Source organism: Mixophyes fleayi, chromosome 7, assembly GCF_038048845.1.
Source record: "Mixophyes fleayi isolate aMixFle1 chromosome 7, aMixFle1.hap1, whole genome shotgun sequence".
NCBI lineage: Eukaryota > Metazoa > Chordata > Amphibia > Anura > Limnodynastidae > Mixophyes > Mixophyes fleayi.
In genome coordinates, this window is record NC_134408.1 from 91638432 (window position 1) to 91660465 (window position 22034).

The 22034-nt window shown below is 39.5% G+C and overlaps 2 protein-coding genes across 2 annotated transcripts in view; one reads left to right on the top strand and one right to left on the bottom strand.

The window, feature by feature from the left end:
* The window catches only part of VPS8 (VPS8 subunit of CORVET complex), a 361642-nt gene that overhangs the window by 233002 nt on the left and 106606 nt on the right, over positions 1–22034 (bottom strand). The window lies entirely within an intron of this gene.
* Positions 1601–22034, top strand: part of NME9 (NME/NM23 family member 9) — a 40795-nt gene continuing 20361 nt past the window's right edge. Inside the window, exons 1-5 of the mRNA XM_075178589.1 lie at positions 1601–1737; positions 2753–2810; positions 15605–15708; positions 17624–17695; positions 21450–21566. Coding sequence (XP_075034690.1) covers positions 1705–1737; positions 2753–2810; positions 15605–15708; positions 17624–17695; positions 21450–21566 — 384 coding nt within the window. The 5' untranslated portion in view covers positions 1601–1704. The remainder of the gene's footprint in view (positions 1738–2752; positions 2811–15604; positions 15709–17623; positions 17696–21449; positions 21567–22034) is intronic.

The following is a 22034-nucleotide window of genomic DNA, read 5'->3' on the forward strand; positions in this document are numbered from 1 at the left end:
GTTTACCACACTAAAATGCTACTCTTTGGGGGAATTAGTTGCAAAGTGTTTCCAGGACGTCCGTGAGACAGTTCACGGCGGAGATTTAACATAAATCATTCAAGTAATTATATCTATGATATTTCTGTAAGTACAATGTATATTTTTACTATTAAATAGAATATTTTTTTAAAGCAATATCACACTAGATTTACTTTCTATTTGTTTCAATTGCATACACCTGGTATATGATCAATTTTGGAAGGAGAGGAAAAGGATTAAACGAAAGTATTCAACAGAAAACCTATATCTCCAAAGATCCTTTACAACGCTTTAAAGAAAAGCTCTAGTAATTGTAATACCAATTGGGGACGTCACTAATTTGGAAAGGAAAATTTCTCTCAACACATGCACCCTTATGATAAATCACAGTGGAATTGTGAAATCTGGTCAACACTTAAGAACATGTCTAATAAGTGGATTTTCACTAGAGGGCAGTATCACCTTGGAAAGAAAGTCTTCTAACCACACATAAGTGTGGGAAATTCATTTCACAAGATTTTTTTCATCTGTGTTTTGAACTTGCACGTAAGTTGAATTTAAAATGTTGTACATTATCTTTAACAGTATCACACTATGTTAAGATTTTGCTTTGTTACATATGTCAACTTTTGCTTGAGAAAATAAGAAGATACTAGAAGACAGAACTTTGGAAGAAAGAGACACATTACAGTAGAATACAGTAGTATTTTTCTATTTTTTATTACTATTTTTTTATAACACCAATTCATGATTAATATTGGGAGGAACACTAATAGTGCAGTGATCTCTTACTTTTTTCTTGAATACAAAATATTTTGGGAATTCTGTGTGTAATCCTGTTAGAGATCTAAACAGCAATTAGCTGGAGCGCCTTTAACGGCTTATAAAAATCAATTGTTTTGTTTTATGTACTCTAAACCATTGTTGCTAGTCAGAACATAAATGTATATGCATATGTATAATACCTATCATGAATGTCTTTATGTCACTTACTACCATTCTAAATACTGATGTTACCTCCTTGGTACTTTATAACTATATTATTGGGTGGAAAACAGATTAACATTATAATTATGGCATCTGTATAGACAATTAATTTAGTCACTCCTACTTATACAATATATGCTAAGTAGCACAACTTGTAATGTCTTACCTAGGGAATACCTCATTCACAAAGCCTCAATGATTCCCAGTAAATGTGTTTAGAAAAACCACTAGTAACCAAGTATAATAATATATATAATCTATCACCACCACATTAGCCATTACTGGCTTATCTTTCACATGCTTCGCTTGTTCGCTTTCGTCTAGTCTAAAACATCATAGATATAACTACTTGAATACTTATTAGTTAACAGTTAACTGTAGAACTGTATGTTCTAGTAATTTGCTGGTTTTTGCTGATGTCATGATATCCATGGTTTTGCTGGTCTGATAAATATTACATATCTAAATTTCCAAACTATTTTTTAGTCATCATTATTTTTTAACAAATGCATTGTAAAAAAGATGTATTGGTGATTTGCTGCTAGTATTTATGTGATTGTTTCCATAACACTACTGCAGCAGGTTTGTTTACATTTCTAATTGTATGTTGGTTGCCAGCTTCTATGTTGCTAGGAGACGAGGGGCCGGTACAGTGTACTGTGTCAGTAGCAAGTGTCCTGCAAACAGCTAGCAGCCATGGCCAGCAAGAAAAAAGATGTAGCTTTTCAGGTGAGACAGCCCAAACCCACTGCTCCAGTGACGTACACCCATGGGTGTAAAACGTGGGCAACATTCACTATTATTACTGCTATTATTTTGACAAATATAGACGGAATAGATTAGTAATTCTTGAAAATATTATTTACTAACAGTTGTATTAAAGTTTACTTTAACATGTGAAATTTTAATATGAAGACTGAAGTTTGTTACTGATGTATTAGTTGTGTAATGCAAAAATGTTTACAAAATGCTGGTCCTTTTATCCCTTTCTCCTTTACAATGTTAATAGAAAACTAGCTTTGTTGTCTTTAATCCTGTTGACTAGATCTACCGAGGAAACAATTTTAAGCCATACAGTTTCTTTATTATTTTATTTATTGAACATTGTTTTCTCTTCAACAAAGTGTGAAAATAAAGAGATAAAAAACAAATGTATACAAAAAATAAAAGTGGTAAAAGTGAGATTGGGCCAAAGGGTACATTAATAATAACCTTCTCTATTGTCATCATGATGTATTCATAATAAACTACATTTATATTTTTAATGACTAAGGTGGTAGCTTGTAACATTATTTTTTTTATTTATTTTGTTATGTTTGGTTTAAGCTAAAGACATCTAATATTTTTAGCCGACTGCTTAATAAAGTGGGAGCCCTGTAGGGTAGATGGTGTTACTGAGTTTTGGAAAAATGATAATAATACTATAAATGTTAGTAGCATTTTATGTACAAATGATTTAAAGTTCTGTGCAAACTTGGCAGCTTTGCAGAACATAAATGAAAAGGTATTTTTAACTTTTTAACATAGAGCCCTAGGGTAAATACTCTCCCATTTACACTTTCTGCTATATCTTCAGTTCTACCTTGGCCACCCCAGCATCTCCCATTTGTTCCTCAGTCCCATAAAATATTTAGCTGAACATTTAAGCAGCAGCGGTGCCATGCGGGCACTAGAGAATATTAATACTAACCTCAAATGTGACCATGCCATGAATAATGTAAATGTTCTGTTGTTTCTTTTTCAGGTTACAGTGAATAATCAAGAACATTGGGAGGAGGTTCTATCTTCCAAAGGCCTCATAGGTAAGAGAGTAAATATTACCCAAATTCAATGATGTGTAAGGCATGACTATATGCCAAAAAGGGTGACAAATCATTAGAGGGTGCAAATTGAGTCCACAGAGGACATAGTTAGCACCATAGTGTAGTATATAAAGAAAACAGTAGACCAGTTTCACATGTACAGTGTAAAATGATGTGTATTATTGAACAGAGGTGTACTTGGTACAGACGCTTATAAGCGTCCATAGTGACAAAGCTGTTGGCTTGCCGGTAGAAGCTATACGTTGCTGTGGTGCACTCCTGCACTCACAGCTACTGACATCTCCCACAGTAAATTTACCCCACATCCTCAGATATAGTTTTTTTTAATTTGCAATATTCCACATAATATACAATTGCACCCCCCACCCCAAGTTAGTTAGTGTTACCACCACAACAATCGGCAATCTCTGAAATCCACTATCCTTTTTCTGTCCCTGATGATTCTATTAAATGTCCTTTCTATGCCATTTCTATTTTTCAGAGCAATGTATAATATGTTAAAACTTTATTTCATTTGATGCATTTCTACGACTGCAAGCCGTCCAATCTGTGACCTAACACAACTATTGTACAATAACTTATACCGTACATCTGTATATCATTGCATCATACTACCCAATTACTGTTTATGGAGCATTATCCTGTCCCATCCATGTTCAGTCTGGGCAAATAACAAACAGGGAGCTCCTACAAGCATTAAACTTGCCGCTGACTAACTAGTACAGTACTGCTGTAAAAAATATCTGATTGAATGGGAGGTGACTTGCAATGGCAGGTTGACAGCATGCCACATTATGCACACTTTGCTACATGTGTAACAAGCAACTGATTTGAATGACAGCTTCGCACGTGACTGATTTAAATTAGGAGATTATGGTGTCACCAGACCCCATAGCAGCTGCAAGTGCTGTTATACTTATAATTTTGCCAGTGCTCTGACTTGTCATAAACAACATAGGGGCATATTCAATTGTTGGCGTTACAGCCAAAATTAACGCGCACTATTAGCGTACATACCGGTATTACGGTACTTTTCTCGCTGGATTTCAGCTCGCGGCTCAGGTAGCTGCGAGCTGAAATCCAGCTTATTATTACCGCAATACCGGTAATAGTTTTTCTGTGGCGGAAACCGCGGACAATTGAATATGCCCCATAGTCTGTGGTAAAATTGGGGGGCTAGTTGTGTAAAGGCAGGTTTTCTATAGGGGCATTTCTGAATGATTGATTTTAGAACAAAGCAAAAAAAAACTGGCGCAATAAGCCAGAAAACACTTTTTTGCCGTTAAATTGTTTTACGTCAAGTACAGTTGACTCTCAGAATGTTGCTGATTCCCATAGTCTTACCCTGTGGTAGTCATTATTTCAGCTTTCACAATCCCAACAAAAGTTTCAGCAACGTAAAAATTGGGAATACTATAAGGCCTATAATCGGTAAATACAGACTTATCCTATAACTGACATCCATCATTCCCCCCCACGCTTAATTGCCAACTGTAGTAAAATGCGACTTTGTAAAATGTCTCCATCAAGAATGGCCGGACCCGTCACCTGGATTACAGGCGGCGGGTTATAGGTTAAGTCTGTATTTACTGATTGTCTGCCTTTTAGTATTTGCAATGTTTACGTTGCTGAAAATTTTGTCAGGATTGTGAAAGCCGAATTAATGACTACCACAAGATAAGACTATGGGAATCAGCAACATTTTGAGAGTCAACTGTACTTGACGTAAAACAATTTAACTGCAAAAAAGTGTTTTTCTGGCTTATTGCATCATTTTTTTTTGCTTTGTTTTAAAATCAATTATCTTATAACCAGATTCAGACTAATATTATATATATATATATATATATTTTAAACTCTTTATTTTCATCAAAAACATGGGTTCCAGAACAGTACATGTAAAGAATACTGAATCATTTTAATTGAAACGAATCAATGTGGAAAAAAAGAAAAAGAAAACAAACACAAAATTAGTTTAGTACAACAGATAGTATGCGTTCTCTTTTAGATGTTTTCGTGAATAAGGTCAACGTCAGTGAGTCTATAGACACAATAAGGGGATATCTGAAATGATACAATTATTTGCCTTGAACTTTCTGTTATTGGGAATTACCATGGTGTTGTTTTTTCCTTTTCTTTTCTTTTTTTTTTTCTGTTTTCCTTCCTTCTAACGGAAGAGTGGGGAGGATGGGGGGAGAAGAAAAGAAAAAGAAGGGAGAGGAAGAATCAAAAGGGAAGAAGGTATAGAAAGAGGCTCAATGTGGTCCCGGGAGGGGATGTGACCAGCACACCAACCCCCCAGGGGCACACAGAGCTCAAAAATATATTTTGGTGATGGTTAGTCTCCACCCCCACGGGGTCCCTTGGGTACATTAATACTGTGGGTAAAATCAGCAAGAAAATGTAAGTACACATAAGACAAAAACAGGTGATGCAGTTTACTGGGTAGCAGGCATTGGAGACTGGTACCAGAGATCCCATACCTTGTGAAAATGTAGCATTTTGTCATGAAGGAGACTTGTGAGATATTACATTGAGGCTATATATCAGACCCGAAAAATTATGTTTTGGAGGGCTGAAGGGCGAGGGGATTTCCATTCTTTAGCTATTTGCAAACGTGTTGCAGCACATACATTTTGCACAAGGTTATCACTGTGTTTGTTGAGGGATTTGATTGGAGAGCATAGTAGCATAACCATTGGGTTCGGGGACACCTCAACCTCCAAAATTCTAGTTATAAAAGCAGAGACCTGGGACCATAAATTAGAAATGCTAGGACATGTCCACCATATGTGATAAAAAAAGACCCCACGTCCACACAGGCTCTCCAACAAACATCTGACATACCTGGATAGATTTTATGTAGTCTTGTGGGCACCATGTACCATCTTGTGTAGACCTTGAATGTGTTCTCTCTAATCGATGTGTTAATGGAGATCTTGGAGATCCTAGTTCTGAGCTGGGACCATCCCTCCTGATCCATAGTTTTGCAAGTGTCAAGTTCCCATGCGGTCTCGAACGATTTGTTGAGGCCAGTTTCTGGGTTTAAAAAAGCGTGGTAGACCAGAGAAATCAAACCAGGAGCTCCGATCTGGTCAATACAACTTCTCTCAAATGGTGTGGGCTTGCGTAATTTGGTTGACCTGCAATGGGTTTGTATAAAGCCTCTAATTTGAATGTAAGCAAAATACAAGGACGAAGGGAATCCCGTTTTCTCTCTCAGATCCAGGAAAGTCTGGGGAGCAGATTCCCCCAGTATGTGGATAAACTGGGTAATACCCACTTTCTGCCACAGTGATGCATATGACTTTGAGTTACCAGCCAGGAAATCTGGGTTATGCCATAGCAGAGTGAGATGAGAGGGAAACGAAGTAAGTTTAAATCTCTTATGCAATTTGTCCCAAATGTCAAGTGTAAATTGTATGGTAGGGTGAGAGTAAACTGTGGCCAGCCTCTGACTACGGGGGAGGCAAGGGAGAGAGTTCAGAGTGTAATCTGGTGTAAGTGCATTCCCCAGGTCGACCCATCTCTTAGTCCCCGGGGTGTACTACCAAGAAATAATATGGCTGAGATTGACCGCAAAAGAATATCGGTCAAAAAGCGGGAGCCCACATCCTCCCGATTGGGTGTGCTTGGCTAAACAAGTCCGTTTGAGCCTCAATTTTTTTTTCCCCTGCCAAATGAATCTTCCGCAAATTAGTTGAAGATTCGCTAAAAACGTCCCTGGGACAGGTATGGGCAATTTCTGGAACAAATATAAAACTTGGGATAAAACATTCATCTTTATGACATAAATCCTACCGAACCAGGAAATAAAGAGCGAATCCCATTTTGAGAGATCTTTTTTTATGGAGTCAAGAAGGGGGGTATAGTTATCGTGAAACAGCTGCCTGAATTCTTTTGTGATCTGAATCCCTAAATAGCGCAACGCTTTGGGCCGCCATTGAAAGTTAAACGAAGACTCTAGTATGCTTTTAATTGTGCTGGATACTTGAACCGAAAGGACCTCCGATTTAGAGTTGTTAATTTTATAGTCCAATAGGGAGCCATACTCCTTAAGCTCCTCAAGTAAGTTTGGAAGCAAAATTAGGAGGTTGGAAAGCATTAGCAGGACATCATCGGCAAATAATGATATTTCAAAGTGACGGGGCAAATCCTAATCCCAGTAATATCCGGATTTTGCCTGATGGCAGCAGCCAGTGGCTCAATGCATACGGCGTACAGTAAAGGTGACAGAGGGCACCCCTGTCTCGTACCATTACCCAGAGAAAAAACGGGGGACAATAATCCATTCATCAAGACTGACAAAGAGTGACAATGGTAAAAGGCCTGAATGGCCGACAAAAACGCTCCGTTCAGGCCATAGTGGTTGAGGGTACGGGAACATAAAGGGCCACGAGAGCCTGTCGAATGCCTTTTCGGCATCTAAGGCCAGGACAACTGTTGGGGTTTTATTCTGATTGACATGAGCAATGATATCTATGGTGCGTCTAGTATTGTCCAAGGCCTGCCTAGAGAGGACATAACCTACCTGTCAGGAAACACCAGGGTTGACATGTAGGTATTTAGACGGTTTGCCAATACTTTAGCGAAGAGTTTTACATCCTGATTAATGAAATAGGGCGGTAACTAGAACAACACGCTGGGTCTTTGGTTTAGGGAGGACCACTATAGTAGAATGAGTAGACTCATCATGGAATTTGCCTCCATGTAATATGTTGTTAAACAAGTCGGTCAAATGAGGCACAACCTCTTTAGAAAATGTTTTGTAGTATAACATCATAAAGCAATCAGGGCCAGGGGTTTTAGAATTTTTCTGTGATTTCAAAGCGAATGTAACTTTTTCATCGGTAATATCTTGATTCAGGGCTGAGACCTGATGAGGGGACAATGTGGGTAATGACCATTGTCTAAGTATAATTTAATGGCCTGAGGAGAAGCTTCTGGGGTATTCTGATTATATAGGTTTTCATAGTAGTTATAAAAAGTATCGTTAATGACCCTGGCATCATAGGATATGTTCCCTTTTTTATTTATTATTGAGGTGATTGTTTGGGAAGCCCGTTTAGCTCTTATTCTATTGGCCAGAAGTGTATCGGCTTTGTCTCCCTTCTCATAAAAGGTTTGGTTAAGCCACCGAACTTGACGTTCAGTCCTTTCTGCATGAATCGTATCCGCTGCATTAATGAGCGGGAATTAGATTGCTTATGTAATGTTTCTAAGTTTTTAAGTTTGGAAGATAAGTTTTTAAGTGTCTCACTACACTCCCTTTTCCTACAGGAAGCAAGTTGGATAATGTCCCCCCCGAATTACTGCTTTGTGGGCCCATTAACATGTCTATTCGGGAATAGGATTGGTGGGGAAATGAGTAGAATGTGTAGTCCCTGGATGTGAGATAAAGCGCTCGCCAGATGTCAAAGAGACCGGCCTCAGTCAATTGTTTTTGCAGGTTTTTTGTGTGCGAGGATAATGGAGAGGAGTGTCTAGATGCTGATCTGTCCATGGAGGGAGACATAACAGTGTTAAAGTAACCCCCTAGAAGAAGCAGCCCCTTACGTGAGTGGTGTAAATCTGAAAAGAAGTGTGAAAAAAAGGTCGTCTGACCTGTGTTAGGAGCATAGATGTTGGCAAAGGTTATTTCAAGATGCCCAATCCTTCCCGTTATGATGAGAAACAGGCCCTCAGGATCGTCTTTGACTTCTGACAAAACAAAGGGGACAGAGATACGGAGTAGGATGGCCACCCCATTTTTTTTTGTAGGATGAGAGGAGTAGTAAGCCACGGAGTATCTTCTCGAGGACAAGGAGGGATGGCCGCCAGCCTTGAAATGAGTCTCCTGCAAAAAAATGATATCACCTTTAAGCTTATGTATTGTGTGAAACAGCATAGAGCGTTTTTGTGGGGCATTCAACCCTTTGACATTAAGAGAAAGAGTTTTGAGCGACATAGTTAGTATGCGGAGGGTCAAAATAAATTAAAATAAAAGAAAATAGGACCCAGCAGAGGGGAAGGGGGGGAGCTCCAGGGAGAGAAAAAGGGGAGAAAATGGCACAGGAAATGGAGGGAGAGATAAAGATGAGGTAAAGTGGTAAGGTATGAAATGAGGAAGGGTAAGGGCGTAGGCTTGGGCCTCACGGGAGAGACCAAAATAAACAGAAATTAGGTGAAACACCTAAACAATGAAATATGCAAAGGCAGAAAGTGTGGGAGTGCACTTAAAGTTTGTGAATCTAAAAAAAGGAGCAAAAAATGTGTAATTCTCAATATAGGTGGGTGCGCGGCTAAGGGGGCAAAAGGAGAGTCCCCTGTCCGTCTTGCAAAAGACATTAATGTGATTAAATATTGATAAGACAAACAACCAGGAACAGCTGCATCTATGATGCAGTAGAAAAAATCAACATGAGTGATCAACAATAAACATTTATAAACCATGCAGAGGAGAAAAAACAAAAAACATAGGCACTTAAATCCTCCCTAATAAGTGAGTCAGAGAGACAAATCAAGTAGGTTGTTGTGCTGTAGAGCTCTGTGGATCCCCTCCAACGGTCCCATCAGGGCGAGAAAGGTTAAGCCTATGAATCAAGTCATTCCCTTCATTTGGTGTGCGGATCGACTCTTGACGGGCTTCCACTTCTATTATCAAGGCAAAAGGAAATCCCCAACGATACTTGTAGCCATTTTCTCTGAGGGTATGTGTCCACATCCCTGAGGTCGCGACATTTAGCAATCGTTGATGGAGCGAGGTCTTGGAACACTGGTATGCAACAACCATCAAAAAGTATATAGGACGAGGAGAACTATTGACCTTATTCACATACTTAACACCAGGAAAACTCCCTCCATTATTTTATCCTTGGATGCCGAAAAGGCCTTCGACAGAATCTCCTGGCAGTTCATGACTCATACCCTCAAGCATTTCGGTCTGTCTGGGGATTTCTTGTCGGGGGTCCAGGCCTTGTATTCTCATCCCTCTGCTAAGGTTATGGTTAATGGTTCTCCTTCTGATCCCGTTTCAATAAGCAACGGCACCCGCCAAGGATGCCCACTCTCCCCTTTAATTTTCGCCTTGGTCATTGAGCCTTTGGCAGCCACTATCCGAGCCTCCCCAGATATCAGAGGAGTGGAGACAGGGTCTCTGGAGAGTAAGCTTTCACTGTTTGCTGACGATATACTCCTCACACTCCGGCAGCCAAGAACATCTTTGCCCAACCTGTTCTGCCTCCTCTCGAGATATGGCGACCTTTCCGGGTATAAAATCAATATAACAAAATCCGAAGCCCTATTTCTTAATGTGCCCTCACAGGACTGCTGTGATCTTACCTCCCATTTTCACTTTAGATGGCAGAAGAAAAAATTAAAATACCTGGGAGTATATATAACCACCTCATATGAATCCCTATATCAGGAGAACTATCAAGCTCTCTTTCACAAACTCAAATCAGACATCTTCTCCTGGCGAACCCTAATCATTTCGTGGCTGGGCAGGATCATTGCTGTAAAAATGACTGTTCTCCCTCAACTTCTCTACCTTTTCCAGACATTGCCTGTGAGAATACCCCTAACTGAAATGTACTCTATGCAACAACACCTTTCTAAATTTGTGTGGCGGGGCAGGTCTCCCAGGCTTCGATTGGCACTACTCAAAAAACCTAAGGGCTGCGGAGGCAGGGGCTTTCCCGACCTCAAGGCCTACTACTGGGCGGCCCAGCTTAGCTCAATGGTCTTCTCATTTGCTCCTCCGGCATCTCATGCATGGGCAGACTTAGAGGCTGCCTATCTCTCCATACCCGGCCTATCTGGCCTTTGGGGAGTTCCTTCTGATATCGGAAGGCCCTAACCAAACGTTTTCCAACTCTGGAGTTTGCGGCTCGGATCTGGGAGACCTGCAAGGGCCATCTCTCTATCTTTCCTAACCCTCTGCACATTATACCCCTGTGTCATAACCCCACCTTCCCTCCGGGAATGTCCCGATCTTTCTCTCGGCTATGGACCAGGATGGGATTCCGATTTGCGGGAAGCCTTCTTGAGCGAGAAAGGCCTATATCCTATGATGCCCTCTGTTCCAGAGTCCCTAACTTTCACCCGCCTTTCTACCAATATCTGCAGGTTCGGCATTTCCTCCTGTCACTCCTGTCGGACAATTCACCTCACTCCCCCTCCCAATTTGAATCTCTCTGCCTTTCTTCCCCTTTGCGAAGGGGTATGATCTCGTCCTTGTATAGTCTTCTACTGGAGAAATTGGTGCCTTCCAGGAACGCACATGAGAGGGAGTGGGTGAGGGATCTGGGCCCTCCCACAGAGGAGGACTGCTGGGAGACCATCAGGCTGAATGTGGCCTCTAGTTCCATCTCCACATTAATTAAGGAAAATGTGTACAAAGTTTACTATAGGTGGTATCTCACACCTGACAGGCTCGCAAAGATGTACCAGTCAGCTTTTCCCGATTGCTGGAGAAATTGTGGTCATCGAGGCACCTTCGTGCATATTTGGTGGTCATGTCCTGTTATTTCCTCCCTCTGGGACAGGGTTTCGAGACTTCTTTCCTCCCTCCTCCAATGCCCTATTAGGAAGAATCCATGGTCCTTCCTACTCTGTTATCCTATACAGGACCTAGACACCCACTCTGCAAAACTTGCTTCACATGTCCTGGCAGCCGCTAGATGCCTGATTGCTAAATTTTGGAAACAGGCGGACCTCCCTCGCATCTCTTCTCTTAGATCATATATATGGTTCATTGCCAACATGGAAAAAATCACGTCGCTACTGCGAGATAAAGATGACAAATTTCATCAAATTTGGGCCCCCTGGCTTTATGTTTTTTTCTTCCTCCAAATAATCTCCCCCTACACAATTCCATATAACATCGACCCCCTTACTACTTTAAAATACTCCCATGCAGACCTGATTGCGCTCCCTTCTGAAGGTGAACATGCTTTTCTTAATATAACCCATGAGACGGCCATCTCCCCCCCCCTTGCCTACCCTACACCCCCTTCAATGTCCACTACCTTTCCCTCCCGTCCCATACCCATTACTATCTTGTTATATCGCAATACATTTTACTGTTTTGTGAGTGACATTACTGGATATCTGCTTTGTGATTATTTCAACCAAAATGCTTGTTGTTTTCTGTTTATGTCATTCATACTTTATTATGCAATAAAATTCTGAGTTAAAAAAAAAAAAAGTATATAGGGAGAGTTCCTGACCGCGTTAGAAATAAGATCTTTGGTCTTAAAGGACAGGAGAGGCGGGATCAGTTTCCTTTGGACGGGGTCTCAAGGCCCTGTGAACCCGTTCTATCTGTATTGGATGGTTAGATAGTGTGGGGTCCAATGTGGAGAAGAATTTGCACACGTAATCTTCTAGGTCTTTTGATTCAACAGATTCAGGGATGTTACGTAGTCGGAGGTTATTACGGCGTTCTCTGTTCTACATATCTTCCACTTTGTCTCTTAGGAAATCGTTTTCTTTTAATAGGAAATCCAAGTCCTGTGATGCTTCATTTTGGAATTTGAGTGAGGACTCCATCTTATTTTCTAGGACCGAAGTTCTTTGGATACTATAACCATTTCTGATTTGAGGTCCCCTATAGCTTTCTGTAGGTATATGGAGAAGGCATTAGTACAGTCCACAATTAAATTGTGTAGTTCGGCAAAGTCAGCCTTAGTGGAGGGAATTATAATGCTTGAAGGATCTAAGGAGGTAGAGCAGCGCCGAATAGGCCGCTGTAGATACGCTTCCAGCAGGTCACGTGAAAGAGGCTCACAAACGCCAGACTCTGCTTCCCAACTCTTCCTCTATCGTGTAAAGGGGGTCTTGGGGACAAAGTTTTTCTACCAAAGGGTGATAATACCTAGTTAGGTGAAATTGGTAGACAGAGCTCTCAGAGAACACATCCATCCATCATGGCCTCCAGGGTAAATAATTTTTACACACTTTTTTTATATAATTTTTTTTAAAAAATCACATAGCCATGCTTGGTGGTGGACTGCACCCTGCATCATAAAACCAGTATAGGTTTAGTGGCGGGACTGGGGAACAGACCAGATAGGAATGTCTGGACAGACAGGACTGGCAAGAAAAGCTTCAAGATACAGAGGAATAAATTCACCAAAAGCAAAATTACTATAATATATTTTATCTTTTAGGGAAATAATCCTCTAAATTAAATATTTTAGAGGTGCCATCACTGAAACGAAATTGTTATATTTCAGAGAAAATAGCTGTGTGACCCACTACTTGACATATACCAATATTAAAACATAACCTTTATTATTTCTGTTTAGAATTTGTTCATTACAGTGAAATATTCATTAAAACCCAGTGAAATAAAAACATTGATAGTAGAGAAAGTGTATATGAAATAGAAAAAATTGCTGTGTACTTGAGATCACAGTATTCACTAAACTATATTATGGTAGTACTTAATATTCAGGTGTGCTACCTGTTTACATATTAAATTAATACAGCCATAAGGAATGTAGGAGTATAATAAGCACTTTGAAATCAATATTTAAAAGGATAACTGCAGGGAATTGTCTCTGCAAACCTCAATATAGTTTATTGAATATTATCTGGACTCAGAGAAGAAATATTTCCCCCACTTATTCAATCAACATTTAACCAAAAATAGTAACAATTATAATAGTCAGACTGAGAGATAGAAGACACACTGGCAGGAATGGGTGACTGACAGGACAGACAGACAAACTGACAGGACTCATCCTATTTCCCCTGTAGTTTATGCAGCTAGAGATACTCTTCCTCCCAGAGCTGTGCGCTAGGCACCTTCTGATGACATAGAGGAGACACTCGGCACACGATTGGTCTGTTCTGCTGCCTGATACACCTACCCCATCCTTCTGCGCATTGTGCAGTGCCCAGATATTCTGTACAGCGTCGCATTTCACAGAGAGGTTCTATAGATATTTTTATATCAATGAGGGATTTCTAGGCAACAGGAAACTCTCCCTAAGTGCACCCCTGGGCTACAGGAGAGGTATTTTAATTTCCACATGTTGGGGGTAGGACATAAATAGGGTCACTTTAAGGTCATCTAAAAGTTAATTCAATAAATACAGCTGGGGCTCAGTAACGGAGCAAAAAAAATAAATGCAGGTTCATGCTATAAAAGCGGACATTTTAAATTGTTTCATACATGAGATATATCCACCTGCCCAGTTCTCTTGAAACCCATGCAGTACAGTATTGTCAGCACAATTACTAACCATAAGGCTCCCTCCTTAGTGTTCTGCTGCTTCTTTTTAGCCTTTGCGGACCCACTGGCTCTTCTACATTGACAGTCTTCGTCTGCAACGATTAAATGTGCCGAGCACGTCTTGATATTGTTACTGGATTGCATTTTCGCGGCCGAGGGGGTGGGGCCCTCAGGCAGCTAAACTGTACTGCATGGGTTTCAAGCAAAATCGGACTGACCCACATGAGTACTGGGAAAATCCCCAGGTGGGCCCTGCTGCCTGAGTGCCCCACCTATAGACCTTAAGGCTCCCTCCTTAGTGTTCTGCTACTTTTTCTTGGTCTTTGCTGGGCACGTCTCAACATTGTTCCTGGATTCCGCGGACTCAGCACTTCTCACATAAGGGAGGGGGTGAGACCATTGCCACACTGATCTCCAGTGTACCCCACCGCTGTAGTTTACCAACACGCATCCGTCCTCTTGCCACACTTACCATATTCAACCAAATTGCAGTCTTTTATTTCAATTAGCATAGCTGTTTGAAATGCAATCAGCTGTAACAGTATCCAATAGCCTTATTAATAATAAATGAATACTGCAATATAGTATCTTTATCTGATGTTTGTATCCTGTTTTAGTCTAACTCTTCAGTAATGCCTTGTGTCTTAGATATGAGTACCTTTATATTTTTTTATCTGTATGTGATGTGTCAGAAGCTAATGCCTTGAGGCGCACTGTTCCATTATTAACCATAAACAGGGATGGCAGCCTAGAACAAATGTATTATAAATGAATGGTTTATATCAATGCAATTTGCTGTCCACACTGGCTGAGACATTGCAGCTAATATCTAGCATATTTAAGTGCGTTTGCATAAAAACAATTCTGATGCCCGACTAGATCATTATCAAGCAGGTTGGTAAGAAGATGATCGAACATGACCGTTATCAGTTTGTGTGTACAGTCATATTCTGACCACACTAACCCCAGTTATGCTGGAAGAGAGCTGGCCAATTAGCTTGAGAGGCAGAATGTGCAGATCTTATACAATTTGGCCTCTTAGGTGACCTTTGATCCTGTTGCCCAGCAAGCATGTTGCCAGTTCTAATTACAGATTATTTACCATCTTGAAGGCCTCTGGTTATCAATGTCCAAAATACTTTGTCTACCGTTTTGAGGCAGTGGTGTTTTTTTCAATTAATTTTTTATTCTCTGCTTCCCAACTACCAGAATCATTTAAGTGATTAACTGTTGATGGGCACAGAGTAAGACCGTAAGAGATATGTGCCTGGTTTGCACAATGAATCAGTCGTGTAAATATCAAAGATAATTCTGTTAAATGCAAAATAATGGTCTGTCGTTAAGGAGCAGCTGTTGGTTGATGATATTAAAAGACAGTGTTAACTGTTGTAACAAAATGTATGAAAGATTAGGGGGATTAAAAATGACCACCTGAATAATATAATATTCTTAATTTATTGATGTTTTATGCATGCGAAATTCACTAATCTTTAGTATAGTGTGTTGCATTACCACTTGCTGCTAATATTTGGTTCCCTGGCTCTCTCCATAGTGGTGGATGTTTATCAGGCCTGGTGTGGTCCATGCAAAACAGCGGTCAGCTTGTTCCGAAAAATTAAAAATGAACTAGGTGATGATCTCCTGCAGTTTGCTGTGGTAAGAATCCCATATAAACCTGACACAACATGAAATTTAAGCATACTAAATCAATGGTATGTAAAACATACATTTTAACTTGGTGGTGTGCATTGCTTCTGACCATGCTGTAATCCAGTCACATTATAGTAGCATAGTTTAGGCAATTAAAGCAAGCATCTTTATGTGCACAAGTGCACCTACTTGTGCACGTAAAATCAATATTTTCTAGTTTTACGGGTTGGTGGGTTGTCCTTTAATATATACGCAGGGTAGAAACAGTGAAAACATCACATGAACACCCAACTGACTACCATTTCACTACCACTTACTTAATTTACAATTTTCTCCTAAAATACTGCGTTATTTAGTTTAGTTTATAACTTTAATACAATACGAGTGTGAGATGATATTTGGATTGTCTTTATCATTGTGTCACTTTTGTGTTTGAAGCTTTTCATTTTATTGGTGAAACATAACTTTTCTTATTTGAATGTCATTTAGATATTCATGGATTCAGAAATGGATAAAGCAACTGACTTTATTTCAAGTGTCATGTTTATGAATTTTGTCATTTTAATTCCATTAATTTACTTGCACTGAAATGTGTGTCAGGTTTATCTTTTGAGTCTAGTATGTGCTAGACTCAATGTAATCCATTGAAAGTAGTGGCTAACACCACCACAAGCTGGTGTTTAAGTCCATTCTTTTTTTGTCCAATGGAAAAGCTCTGTACTGCTGTGTTAAGTATAGAACACGTTCACGTTTTACTCACACCATCAGTTTATTTAAATATCTGGCACACATAACAAATTCTAATTTTCTTGTTTCTGCCATTGGGGAATGCTGCAACAATAAGTACTTTAAACCTGCAAGAGTTGAGAATAGTTCCTCCCCCATTATGCCCCTTCTCCTCTGGAGCCAACCTGAAATTTAGTTAAGTGCCCTTTGGAGTAGGGTTTTTTATTTAGGGATAATCACCCTTTTTTGTTTTTACTTTTACGTTAGTTAACTTTTATTTTTATCATATTTCAGACGCCCCACAAAGAGTGAACTTCTGTTACTTCTGAAAGCATTTTATTCCATTATTAATTAGAGTTTTATTTTATACCCTCCAACCATGATCTCTGGACAGTATAATTAAACTTAAGCAGATTTGTTTGGTCTTTAGTCTATAGAATATGCCTTCTTAGTCTACATCCAAATATACAAGTGACAACTGCCATGTTGTTTGTTCATATCATTACTAGACTACACAGCAGTGGCTACCCAGTGGCCAAATAATTATGAATAATTGTAAAATATTTTGAGTGGCATAACAAAAATTGCTTTTACTTTTGTTGTTAGCAAGAAGTCACCTAAACTATAGTTTATTATAATTATTTCCTTCTAACATATTCCCAGTTCAGATTCTACATTCAGTGAAATCAGACTAAAACTGCAACCATGTATACACAGGCAGATTCTGTTTAGCTGAGTGCAGAATATCAATGACCTATTTCCAGTTTGGCCATACATGTTGGCGGAAAAATGGAACAGATCTGGCTGTTCCACACTCAGGCTGTACAACCAGATCACATTAGGACCTATTAGATCAGTTGACGAATAATCATAAAAAAATGGTATCTCAGACAATCGTAACTGGATTTCGGTCAGTATTTCTGATCATTTGGGGTCCACACATGTGGCCATTTGAGGACAAGTAGTTATAAATAGGCCAGCTTTAAATGGCAAATTACTTTCACATCTTGTGTTTATTTGGGGATTTTATTTGTTTTTGACACTATTCACTATTTTCTGTGCAACACTGTCCTTATTGTTTTAAATTAGCCTCATTTTATGTAGAAATAAGATGAATCATGTATTTTAAACAGTTAATTTGTTCTTTTTTGTAGTATCTAATATGTTTACTGTCACTCTGTATTCCATTTACCAGGCTGAAGCTGATAGTATTGATGCCCTTGACAAATACAGAGGCAAATGTGAACCAACCTTCCTTTTCTTTGCGGTAAGTCATTTTTCGGTTGCTGTGGGAATTTATAATTATATTTTTTTAAATATATTTTATTACAAATGTTTCAAATATAATTAAAAGGGGAAGAGGGGTACAGAACAAGAAAATGGAATGGTTAAACAAGGGATACACTTTGTGAATCCATAGTATGTATGGCTCAGGGTACAACACACTAGAATAAAGTCAAACCTAATATTGAATGTTATACATAGTGCTACCTCTAAAAATGTATTGAAGGTTTTGTATGCGAGAATAGGGTTATAAAGCAACATGTAAGTAAAAGGTTACAGAGTGCGGGGGGGGGGGGGTTTGATTGACGCTGTCATCTCACATATCTAGTAGACCTCTATGTAGGATAAAATGAAGTATGTCCGATCAATATATAGTGGAGGGTTTAGGCTGGGGCCTCATAATAGTTGAGTCGCAGGGCCTATCTAGAGTGTAGTATAATTGTTATGTATTCAAAGAGGTATATCTGCCAGATCTTGTTAATCACTGCTGTCATGGCGGGGCGGTTCAGTTTGTTTACAGATGGCGGCAACCGCACCTTTTGCCACATTTAGGATATGGCCCACCAATGCAGCTATATATTTATAAATGTCTGGGAGGTAACGATGTAGAAGGGTATATAAGGGACAATCTAGAAGTGTTAAGTCAGTGATGTTCCGTTTTAAACCATGTATATGTCGCCTAAAACTCACAATTTTGGGGCAGCTCTACCAAATATGGATGAAAGAGTCATCTTGACTACAATTTCTCCAACAAGCCCTTAATGAACTGGGTAGATTAAGTGGAATCAAGTGGGCATCAAATACCATATGTAGAGCAGTTTCCAATCATAACAACTTGATTGTTGGTCGACAAATGCACCACATTTTACCAGCTTAAACGTTTTAGGAGCTTAGCAAAAGCAAAAAAGTTTTTGAGCTTTAATTAAAGTGCTTTTCTTAATATGCACACCAAACATTCAGTCAGGCCCTTTAAAGGACTTTGCATTCTTAAATGACAATAGATTGCAACGGTGGCATACCTAAAGGAGCCTGTGTATCTTGCAAGATCTTCCGTGAGGTCCTACCAGCATATTATACAACAAATCCAGAATATTATACAGCTTCTTTGATCAGCATGTTATACTGTCCCAATGTCTAGCAAGTTATACAGCTCCACTGATTTGAGTTACATACCCCAAATGACTAGGGGCCTGATTCATTAAGGATCTTAACTTAAGAAACTTCTTATTTCAGTCTCCTGGACAAAACCATGTTACAATGCAAGGGGTGCAAATTAGTATTCTGTTTTGCACATAAGTTAAATACTGACTGTTTTTTTCAGCTTATTTGTATACTTAAATTTAAAGTTGATATTTGTGTGCTACATGAAAAAACAGTCAGTATTTAACTTATGTGCAAAACAGAATACTAATTTGCACCCCTTGCATTGTAACATGGTTTTGTCCAGGAGACTGAAATAAGAAGTTTCTTACGTTAAGATCCTTAATGAATCAGGCCCTAGAAGTTTATAGTAACATTAATCAGAAAGTTATACTGCCTTTTGACCAATTTGTTCACTTCTGCCTGGAGCCTAAGTAATACCGCTTTCATACTGCCGCCCCGGCAATATCACAGGTTTTTCAAGCCAGGTTTTTGCCGGGGCTCGGAGCGTCCCAGCTCAGAAGCACCATTCATACTGCACCTCGGACCCGGGAATTTCCCGGGTTGACACTATTCATACTGCACAAGTCTGTGCCCTGGCAATTTGTGGGAGTCATCACCAGAGCAGTTTTCATTGGCTGAAAAATGGTGATGTCGTTGAAAGGTGACTGTTTTTTTTTTCTTCCACGGGCTCCCACCGATGACATCATCCTCCAGAGACAGACAGATAGCCAATCAGCTTGTTTTCTGTGCAACCCGGGTTGAAAAACCAGGGTTGCACCATTCATAGTGCAGGCAACCCGGGTCCGACCCGTGAATTACCCCTCGATAAATCCCGGTTGAAGACCCGGGTTTTTAGACCCGGGATTTTTGACTTGTACCATTCATACTGCACCAAGACCCGGGTCGTTTGAGCTCGCTCCGGCAAAAACCCGGGATTTTGGTACAGTATGAATGGGGTATTAGACTTATTTTCACTAATAAGCTGAAATTTCCAAAGACATATACCACTAGTATATTGGTTGCCACATATTGTGGTTGAAGTTCAAGACCCATTTTTGATCAATATGGTTCCTATTGCTAAGCACATGGTTTGCATGAAGTCGATAACAAGATATTGATAACCTTAACTTAGATATAGTAAGGGAGTGTGTGTGTGTGTGTGTGCGCGTGCGTGCGTGCGTGTGTGCGTGTGTGTCCGCCAATGGGGCAGGGACTGATGTGGGTGAGTTCTCTGTACAACACTGCAGAATTTGTTGCGCTATATAAATAGCTGATGATTCATCAGAGGTAAAAATAAAAGATCATCATGCATCCATCTTATTAGAGATGTAACAATCTGCACAGTATTCCTGGAGGACTGACCTCTTTTTTTATATATATATAATAAACAGTTTGTTCTGTAACATACATTATGGCTGTGGAAAAGTATAGTCAAACCAAGCAGTGACGTTTAGTAAATAGCCAGAAAACAAAAAGAAATACTCAAACACAATGAACTTACAAAAGAGAAAATATCTTACTGTCGTGCACATATGTTAGTGTGTAGTGACGGATATAGACAGGAGAGCGCCTCTGTGCAGCAACAGTGTTGGTTTCACCCGTCACTACCCACCATTAATTACTATACCTTTTGCACACACACATATATATATAATATGTATATACGTACGTACGTACGTACGTACATACATACATGCTATTGAAGTGCACTCATTTCTGATCACCTGGATGTCAAATCACTCTATATGAAAGCAGAATCCTTGGTATTTCAGTCAGGACCATTCAGCTTTGTGTTAACACCATTGCAAGGAGACAAGATAACTGTAATGATCTCAGAGAAGCCTGGAAAGAGTTATAAGCCTATTTTCAAACAATTTGAAATCCATCATTAGTACATTAGTGCTGTTAAACATTTACACTCTCTCTACACTGCATGCAACACAGTCTAATCTATGATTTCTTGACTCAAATTGTCTGCCACATAGCCAGAGCAGTGACAATATAATCTGAAACAGTTATTTCAGAACAGACACACAACTATCTCTCTCTGTGCTAGCCAAGAACAGGTTCTTCCCCAGAAACTCTCCAAAAGTATACACAAACAAAATAGTTCAAAGGCTGCATACAGGTATAGCTAGTGATTCATTCCTATGAGAGGTATGTTTATTAAAGCAATCACAAAAAATAACAAACCTTATCTTCTTATTTTCTGCTTGTATTAATAACCAACCCCTCATGGGGAGGAATCGCTAAATAATACCTGTGAGTAGACTTCCCCAAATGATATTTACACAGAGAACTCCCTTATGCCCAAACTTTATGAAGGATTGAGTTCTCCGAATGTGGTCTATGTCAGGAGAGGGGAATCTGAAATAAGATAAATAGTTTGATCACAACTTATAGGGCCCCTGTGCAGATGAGCATGCAGCGTATCTGCCCCTAATGTAAAGATAAGTAATATATATGTGTCTTGTATTCAGAACTCATCTAATCAACTTTATTAACAAATACCATTGAACTTGTGCTTTTATATGTCACAATGCTCAGGTTGAGCAGTTCATCTGAATAAGTTTATCTATATTGCCTCTTGTCAGGCAGGAGAACTGGTTGCAGTGGTGAGAGGAGCTAATGCTCCCTTACTACAGAAAACTATCGTTGACCAACTTGAAGCAGAGAAGAAAGTTTTGAACCATGGCCTGGATCGCAATGTGGTAAGCATTCATTTTTTTTCAATTAGTAAACAACTGTTGTGTGTGTATGACTTGCATTGCTATAGAACATAACTGCAGATATTATTGAAGTAAGCCATACTAGAAGAAATGTCCTGCATGGTAGTCTCAGTAATGGTACAGGTTCCCAAACTGTAACATGCCAAGATCCAAATGATAAGGTACAGGAGGGAGAAACTTTCAAATATATTAAGGGTTTTAACAAGGTACAGGAGGGAAACATTCTTCAAAGGAAGAGAAATATTAGAACAAAAGGACATGTACTGAAACTGGAGGTAAGTAGGTTCAGAAGAAACTTAAGGAAAAATTACTTCACAGAAAAGGTTGTGGATAAGTGTAATAGCCTCCCATCAGAGGTGGTTGAGGCTAATACAGTAGAGCTATTTAAACATGCTTGGGATAGACATAAAAATATCCTTACAAAGAATAAAGGATCAAATAAGGTTTGAG